The sequence below is a fragment of the Misgurnus anguillicaudatus genome, chromosome 21 (assembly GCF_027580225.2).
Source record: "Misgurnus anguillicaudatus chromosome 21, ASM2758022v2, whole genome shotgun sequence".
In the NCBI taxonomy this organism is placed as follows: Eukaryota; Metazoa; Chordata; class Actinopteri; order Cypriniformes; family Cobitidae; genus Misgurnus; species Misgurnus anguillicaudatus.
The window spans coordinates 4,197,122-4,206,550 of NC_073357.2; the positions used below are offsets into that span (position 1 = coordinate 4,197,122).

At 35.3% G+C, this 9,429-nt stretch overlaps 1 protein-coding gene across 1 annotated transcript; it reads right to left on the reverse strand.

The window, feature by feature from the left end:
- Positions 1–5,092: 5,092 nt before the first annotated feature.
- Positions 5,093–9,041, reverse strand: LOC129453599 (E3 ubiquitin-protein ligase TRIM39). Its single transcript, XM_073859202.1, has 7 exons — positions 8,488–9,041; positions 7,811–8,343; positions 7,612–7,707; positions 7,307–7,534; positions 7,085–7,226; positions 5,973–5,999; positions 5,093–5,839 (listed from the first exon to the last, which is right to left on the reverse strand). The coding sequence occupies exons 1-7, from the start codon at positions 8,555–8,557 to the stop codon at positions 5,292–5,294; spliced, it is 1,644 nt and encodes a 547-aa protein (XP_073715303.1). The 5' UTR covers positions 8,558–9,041; the 3' UTR covers positions 5,093–5,291.
- Between the last annotated feature and the right edge of the window lie 388 nt (positions 9,042–9,429).

Consider the following 9,429-nt stretch of genomic DNA (forward strand, 5'->3'; position numbering starts at 1 on the left):
AACCAGTTTAACGTATGCACTAACCAGGTTGTGTCTAATGTGTTCTAGTTAGATAAAAACCTACTGACTACTGAACCAGAACACTAACATTAGAAATTTGTTCAGATAAATTTCTCAAATATTTTCATCATGTTACCTTGTGAATGAGTATCAGATGTGTTCATGAACGGCTTTAAAAGTCTCAAATATCTTCTTTCTTGAAGAGAAGAAGAGTTTAAAAGTTTGTAGGTTGTTGGTCGTCAGTTTAGTTTTACTTTCACTGAAAGCTGTCAAACCTGAATTAATGTCATGCTCCTCCCATGTTTTTGTGGTGTGTTTATCTGCAGGTCCAATGTAGATTATATAAATATTTATATAACGATAAGTATACTCCCCATGTAAAATAGGCATCAGATTCATATGGTTGCACACAAAAGTTATCAAATTAGATCAGGAATTTAAATAAGATGAAGTAGATGAACATTACACTGTAAACATTTCACTGCTTCTAACTGCGTAACTTTTTTCAGTATGTTATTACAAATGTAATGCAAATTGATGTGAAACAGCAGTACCATACTACAACCCCAAAACAGAAAAAGTTGGGACATAGTAGAAATTGTGAGTAAAAAAGGAATGGAATAATTTACAAATCTCATAAACTTATATTTTATTCACAGTAGAATATAGATAACATATCAAATGTTGAAAGTAAGATATTTTGAAATGTCATGCCAAATATTGGATCATTTTGGATTTCATGAGAGCTACACATTCCAAAAAAAGTTGGGACAGGTAGCAATAAGAGGCCAGAAAAATTAAATGTGCATATAAGGAACAGCTGGAGGAGGACCAATGTTTAGGAATAGGAATGTTTTCCCATTCTTGTCTAATACAGACTTCTAGTTGCTCAACTGTCTTAGGTCTTCTTTGTCGCATCTTCCGCTTTATGATGCACCAGATCTTTTCTTTGGGTGAAAGATCTGGACTGCAGGCTGGCCATTTCAGTACTCAGATCCTTCTTCTACGCAGTCTTGATGTTGTAATTGATGCAGTATGTGGTCTGGCATTGTCATGTTGGAAAATGCAAGGTCTTCCCTGAAAGAGACGACGTCTTAATGGGATCATATGTATCTAGAACTTGGATAAACCTTTCAGCATTGATGGTGCCTTTCCAGATGTGTAAGCTGCCCATGCCACACGCACTCATGCCAGCCTATACCATCAGAGATGCAAGTTTCTGAACTGAGCGCTAATAACAACTTGGGTTGTCCTTGTCCTCTTTAGTCCGGATGAAATGGCGTCCCAGTTTTCTAAAAAGAACTTTAAATTTTGATTTGTTGGACCACAGAACAGTTTTTCACTTTACCAAAGTCCATTTTAAATGAGCCTTGCCCAGGGAAAACGCCAGTGCTTCTGGATCATGTTTAGATATGGCTTCTTTTTTGACCTACAGAGTTTTAGCTGGCAACAGCGAATGACAAGGTGGATTGTGTTCACTGACAATGTTTTCTGGAAGTATTCCTGAGCCCATGTTATGATTTCCATTACAGTAGCATTCCTGTATATGATGCAGTGCCGTGTAAGGGCCCGAAGATCAAGGGCATCCAGTATGGTTTTCCGGTCTTGACCCTTACGCACAGAGATTGTTCCAGATTCTCTGAATCTTTGGATGATATTATGCACTGTAGATGATGATAACTTCAATCTCATTGCATTTTTCCTCTGAGAAACTCAGAAAACTATTTTTCGCTGCAGCATTGGGGGAATTGGTGATTCTCTGCCCATCTTGACCTCTGAGAGACACTGCCACTCTGAGAGGCTCTTTTTATACCCAATAATGTTGCCAATTGACCTAATAAGTTGCAAATTGGTCTTTCAGCTGTTCCTTATATGTACATTGAGATTTTCTGGCCTCTTGTTGCTACCTGTCCCAACTTTTTTTGGAATGTGCAGCTCCCATGAGATCCAAAATGCGCCAATATTTGGCATGACATTTCAAAATATCTTACTTTCAACATTTGATATGTTATCTATATTCTACTGTGAATAAAATATAAGCTTATGAGATTTGTAAATTATTCCATTCCTTTTTTACTCACAATTTCTACTGTGTCCCAACTTTTTCTGTTTTGGGGTTGTATGATTTAACACTAAATGACATAATAGACGTTAATTCCACACTGAAATACTTTGAATTCATAATATCAAATTAATGTAAAGCCTACAGGATTTTTCCAGCCTTGCAGTTTATAATGAGTGTGTTACACATCAGGGTAAGTTGTCTTTATCAGCCATGTTTTATTACACACAAGACACATGTTTATGTTGTACACCTCAAATTATTGACAAAATTATGCTGGGAGCCAAGTTATGAAATGATCAATCAGATTAAATTATTATTAAATCTTTCATGCATTAGAACTAAAAATAATCCAAAGGATGATAAAGTCAATGTCTCACTATAAGTTACTACAAATACAGTACAAATGCAACCAAAAGATGTTAAAAGATGCCAGTGAGATTCTCTGCAATGCAACAACAGAAGCATCTGTTGAAAACACACACCTGTGAACATTTGTATTAAGTAGAGTTTACTAGTAGAAAATTACACTAGTCTCTCTTCTTTAGGTTTCACACTGTAATAATGTTTGTTCAGTGTTAGAATAAAGATGAATTAACCCTGTTAACAACACAACCGTCACTTTCTATTGAAAGCTATTTAATATCTTACAATACACATTTGTATCTTGTAAATTATATCTCATATTACTCCAAAGAAACTTTACATTAAGGTTTAAGCTGCACACAATGTTAACCAGTCGCCAAACATCTTTCAACTGTTCTCAGTCAATCACCTATCATATTATATATCTGGAAACACACACCTATGAAGTACTTACAGATATGTTGACTGCATGGATATCACTTCTCCATGTTAACTGAAATAAAAGAAAGGTTTACAGTCTGCCACAGTATACCCATCATGCTCATATGTTTACTTTAATGAGGCAGAAAAATCCTGTGAACAAGTAGACATATCAATCTGTATTAGAGCGACTATACTGACCATTGTGATCTCCCGCATTCATATCAATACCAGTGACGCATCTTGTGTCTTTAATATGACTCACACATAAAGCAACCAATCACATTTCCCATTCTGCCACATCATCTTTAGGGGTCAAGAGATGTCTTGTGCATCCATCATTCACAAATGTCTCTAAAGTTCATAAAAGCAACATGTTAAAATATCTCTTTTAGATTCCACTAACTGCTTCAAGCTAAACTCTTTTAAAGACATTATGCTGTGAATCTCGCATAATAGATCAGGTGGATTTGTGCTGTTTTCAGGCGGACGGGTTAAAGATTGTGACACATACATCTCCTGGAAATCCTCAACCTATCAGAGGATGACTTCGAAGCTGCTGAAGTGGTTCCAGTTAAGTGTCCCATAAACATCAGATGTTCAGCAAACTGTCTGTGGGCATGTCTGCGGCTGAGACTAGATATTGGATAACTATTTGTAAATGCATACATGATTGAGAATTATGTGTGTTACTTAATGAACACATTCACACAAACATTCAAAAAATAGTTTTATTTAAGTATAGGTTTATTTATTTATACTTTCAGTATGATGTTTGCAGTCTTTAACAGACAGATCAGCTAAAATGATTTATGTCATGTCCCAGCTTTGATCACCTGGGTTTTGTTGTCCTGTGTGAATGTCATGCTTGTGTTGTTTTGTCGCCATGTGCTCTGTGTCAGCGTGCCTTCACCCTCCCTCATCGTTTTCCTATTATCTAATTGGTGTTCGCACCTGTTCTTCCTTTTCTCCTCCATTATTATTCCCTGTTTTTCCCCTGTCCTGTGTCAGACTGTTGAGTTTATTACCCTTCGCTGATCGCTCTCATTGTCTCGATTACCAATTTATTAATCTTAGTACTCACCTTGTCTTGTCCTGTTCAGGCTCCAGTTTTGCTGGCGTGCACTCTCTTTTGTTGCCTCATATCTTTCTTCCAGTTTGCCCTCCAGAATCTCTTGCTCTTGTTGTGTTTTTTTCTTGCGTTCTTTAACCTCATTGGTTCTGATTTCAAACAGGATCTTCTGGTAGGGATTCAATGCTTCATTATCTCAAAACCAAATGTAAAAGTTCATTATGGAGACAATCATCATCACAAGACCAGACCCTATCTTAAGATCAACAATCATCCTTTCTTCCCAGGCTTAGACTACACAGCTAATATATGCACAAGAAAACTCAAATACATAATGGTAAATTATGTGTACATATAAATGGTTATATTCACATAGATTATACTTTAATTCCTTTATATTTTGATTAATTAAATCTTCTTCACTCTGCCCTCCAGCTCGTTGACTGGCTCCACCTGGTTTGCATTATGCCATTGAGCCTTGCTCTTGAGACCGCGTTTTCCCTTGCTAGTTGCCCTTGAGTGTTTTAATAAAATGGTTTACTGCACCCTGCATTTGAGTTCAGTCATTCATGACAGATTTATATTCACTTGTCTGGTAAATTAAAGGTGCAGTGTGTCATTTTTAGAAGGATCTCTTGACAGAAATGCAAAATAATCTACAAAACTATATTATAAAGACCATACATAATGGACTGTATCATTTTTATTACTTTATAATGAAATGTTTTTATCTACATACACCGGCGGGTTCCCTTACATGTTGCCATTTCACACTGTCATGTTTCTACAATTCACAATCTCACCACTAGATGTTGTTAAAAGTCTACACAGTTGACCTTTAATACAGAAGACTAAACAATGATTAAATGAATGCACTGATAAATATGTCAATAAAAAGAGGTTTTGATATTATTTATTGTTTATTGGTTTTAGTAAATCCATATGTACCCTATTTTTTTGCAAATTATAGATGTGTAATAATGTGCATTTTATGAATGAATGAATGAATGAAACTCATTAGACCACAAATAAAAACTTCTGATAATTTTTTGCGCTGTATATCTGAGGTAGAGAAAACTTATTTATATTTCAACATCTGAGGTTCACCTAACATTTACTGAGTAATGTCCAACATCTTTCAACCTCAATACAAAAACAAACCAAAAAAAACTGTTGAATTAACTTTGTTATATCATTTTATTTCATTTCACAAATACTGTACTGTACAAGTAATGTTGAGTTCAAGTTTTCTGTTCATAAGTTTACATATTATCATTAGAAAAAGAGGAAATGCGTATTTATTGTATTCTTATTCTTAGTTTTCAGCTTTTAGAAACCTTTAATTTAGTATTTTATATTCTGGATGTGAATTTATTTGTTGTAATGAACAGGTGAGATGATCAGAGGAGCTGAATTTTTACCTTTATCATTATTACATGGGCAAAAGTAAGGAAAGAGTTTCTCAGTGAAAGTTTGATCAGTGAAAGAGTAGATATGAGACCTGGACTCTACATCATAAAAACAAACCAAACCCTCCTCATAATCCACAAACACCCCGACCTTCTGTGGTTTCACTTTCAGACACAGAGAGACATCAGGATCAGCACAGGCTTTATATTCATTCTCATTCCTCAGACACACAGTCCAGAATCCATTCTGAGGAGTCCCTGTGATCAATCCCTTTCTGTTAATAGATTCTCTGACCACTCCTAAATCCCATTCAGTTTTGTCCTTCACCTGAACCTCAAAATAAAATCTCCCTGAGGTGAATCCCTCTTTTCCCAGGACACAGGAACACGGATTAAATCTCTCTGGATTATCTGGGAGTTTTTGCTCATTGTCTCCAGTTCTCACTTGTTTTCTATCTTCAGACAGGATGAGATATGAATGAGCTGTATCAGGATCCAGAGTCACATCCACTGAGAGAGAGATGAGAGAATATGAATGACAATATAAAGATGTTGATGCGTTTATAATAGTAGAGATGAGTTTGTGTATGTAAAGTACTCTTGTTAGTGAATGTGAGAGAAGAGTGTAGATCAGACATTGTACCTGCATACTGCTGCATCCTTATCAACTCTGTCAACACAAATCACAATAAAACATCAGCAAGAGTTTACAGAAGAAACTTAAAAACACTGACAGATAACAAGAATCAGTAACTATATTTCTATAGCGGATGATTTCTTTATATTTGCAGTTATAGCCAGTTACATGTCGACTTTTTGAGGTTTTGAGTACAATCTCTAGTGGATGTGCATGCAAATTCATTTTATCTGCATTTTGTCATTTTTCTAAAACTTTATAAACATTAAACAGAGGGGGAAATAACAAAGAAATAAATGACTGAGGAAAAAATGAAAAGCAAACAAATGTTTTTTTTTTTTTGCATTCTTGCAAGACTCATATTTACACTGTAAAAAAAATCCCATAGAAATTTCAATGTTATTGCAGCTGGGTTGCCGGTAATTTACCGTAGATTTACATTTATGTTATTTACTGGCAAGAGTTTGTTCAAAGTTAAATAAATTTTAAATATTAACAAGTCTTTATCTGTACAGAATAAAACTGTACAATAATTTCAGGGAACCAGAAATCATCATCAACCTTTTTCTGTTTTTTGCTTCAGATTTTGTTTCCCAGAATGTTTTGCTTGATGCTGTTTTTTTAGTTTTACTCTGTAAAGACAAAGACTTGTAAATGTTTACTGTTCATTTAACTTTGAACAAACTCTTGCCAGTAAATAACACAAATGTAAATCTACGGTAAATTACCGGCAACCCAGCTGCAATTTCTACGGATTTTTTTACAGTGTACTAAATCTAACTCATATGTACATCACTACTCTTTCTTTTAAAATAATAAAGTTTGTTTACATTTCAAACATTTTTTTTATTTTAAGATTAACACTTTGGGTTTGGGAAAAGAGCAAAACTATAAATAAAACAAAAACTTTTAAAAAGTAAAAAATGAATGATGAAGGAGAAAAGTTCCAATGCAATGACCATGTTACGATATAGTAAAGTAAAAAAATATGAAAATTCAACCCCTAAAAAATTAAATGGAATGCAATTAAAGTAACAACCATTTACTTAATTTGATGACACATTTTTCTAAAAAACAAACAAACTATCTTCCAGTTTTGATGACTAATGTTCACTTACCAGTTTGTGTGAGTTTCTCATTGAGAGTCTCCTGTAGTTGAGTCAGAGCTCTCCTCAGAGTCTCCACACTCACATGAGTCTTCATACTGATCTCAGACCAGTTCTTCATGTCTGGAGCTCTGTACAGGGATGATGGGTCAATCTACAGCAGGAGAGAAAGAGAGATGAGAAATACATCAGCATGACAGAGAGAGAGAGAAAGAGAGAGAGAGAGAGATTGACCTGTATGAGATGAAGATGATCTTGTGTGATCTTCTTCAGTTCACTGTCTCTCCACTTCAGCTCAGTGATCTCCTGCTCCAGATCTTTAATGAGATCTTCATCATGTTTCTCTGCTGCTTTCTGTTTCTCCTCCATCATCTCCAGCAGCTCAGTCTGACATCTCTCAATGGATCTGATCAGATCACCGAAGAGCTCATCACTCGCTGCTTTCTCCTGCTCTCTGCTTCTCTGAGAAATCAGTTTTTCATTACAATTCATCACCTTTATTTATAAGACAAATCAAAACATTATCATCCATTAAATACTTTTCTGAGTTCTGCTGAGTGTTTGATGTCTTGAATCTTCTTGATTCTCTTCTGGATCATCTGCTGAATGTCTGTCTGTGTCTTCATCAGTTGAGTCTATAGACAGACACATTTGATCATCTTCTGACAAAAGATCATGTTGTTTGAATATGTATAACAGATGAATAAAGCATGTATTAATGTTGTTATGAACTCGTACCTTCTTCTCTTTACTCTCCTCCTCTAGAGGAACAGTGTTGTGATTCTTGTGATCTTCAAGAGTACAAAACACACAAACACATGTCTGATCATCTCTACAGAAGAGCTCCAGAGGTCTCTCATGTTTCTCACATATGTAGTCATTTATATTCTCCACAGAATCCAGCAGTTTGTGTTTCTTAAAGTTAAGGACTCTCTGGTGAGGCTCCAGGTGAGTTTCACAGTAAGATGCCTGACATGTTAGGCAGGACTTCAGGGCTTTCAGTTTTCTTTCATCACAGATGTCACAAAGGACTTCGGAACTTCTCAGACTGAACTTTTCTTTAAAGATCAGTGTGATCTCTCTAAGTGTTGTGTTGATGTTGAGTTCTGGTCTTTTACTGAATGTTTCTTTACAGTATGGACAGCTGTAGATCTGACTGTTGTCCCAGCACTGTTTCAGACAGATCCTGCAGAAGTTGTGTCCACATGGAGTGCTGACTGGATCATTGAACACATCCAAACACATACAACACCGAAGCCCTTCAGACAGAACTGAAAAACACAGAGAGAAATCATCAACATTTATTAATTATAGGTTGTATGTTTCTGATCATACGAGAAAGAAAAACAATGATAAGATTTCACATAATAATGTGTTTCAAGTATTTATTGATTTATTTTGTCTCACTGACTTACGTGGAGGTTTACTCGTACTGTTTCTTCTGGTCTGTCTTGGTTTTAGGGATGTTGGTGAAGATTCTGCCATTGTTCGTCTTCTCTTTAAAGCTTTTCAGCAAACAATTACAACACAAATCATATTATACAGCATGTCCAGTGGTGTAGTCTACGTGATACGCAGGTATACGCCGTATACCCACTAGGAACTGTTAAGGATTTCTGTATACCCACTAAAAATAGTGTGATGATGCGTAACAGCATGGTTTTGTCACATTTCAAACTTTTAGTCATAATTTAGATGTGAAGCACTGACCCGTAGCATGCTACACTTGCTACTTTACCTTTACCATACTTTTCATTTCAGAAATTCCTAAACCCCATTTTTGAAGCTGTGCATTGAGTTCTGTAAGCTGGTTAGTGCAGTTATGTCACTGCACATAACCGTCATGTGACATTTTTGATGCGCATCTAATGATTAATTTGGTTAAATTTAAGTTTTTCCATTGTTGTTCATGCACATTTTTTTATCAGATAAGAAATGTATTCAACTTAATTGAGCGCATACGTTTATTATGTGCATTTTTTGAATTGATGTTTATCTTGGTGTTTTCATCCAGCATTTATTTTATGCGATACTCCAAAATGCGCACAAAAACAGGTGGATGGAAACATACTGACAGCAAACAACAAACTCTGTTTTACAATTAAACTAATTATACAAAATTTAAACCAAATCTTAACATTTCAGTGTAGATCAAACTAGTTTATCCAGTTTAACTCATGCATTACCCAGACTTTATCTAATAACCTTAGTTAGACACAAACCCTACTCAACCAAAACACTAACATTAGAAACTTGTTCAGAGAAATTTCTCATATATTTTCATCATGTTACCTGTGAATGAGTTTCAGATGTGTTCATGTAAAGCTTTAAAAGTCTCAAATATCTTCTTTCTTGAA

Coding starts and splice junctions, on each gene's coding strand:
- LOC129453599 (XM_073859202.1), bottom strand. CDS start 8,557: ATGGCAGAATCTTCACCAACATCCCTAAAACCAAGACAGACCAGAAGA. Junction 7,708..7,810: donor AGGAGAGTAAAGAGAAGAAG/GTACGAGTTCAT, acceptor GTCTGTCTATAG/ACTCAACTGATGAAGACACA. Junction 7,227..7,306: donor ATCATCTTCATCTCATACAG/GTCAATCTCTCT, acceptor CTCCTGCTGTAG/ATTGACCCATCATCCCTGTA.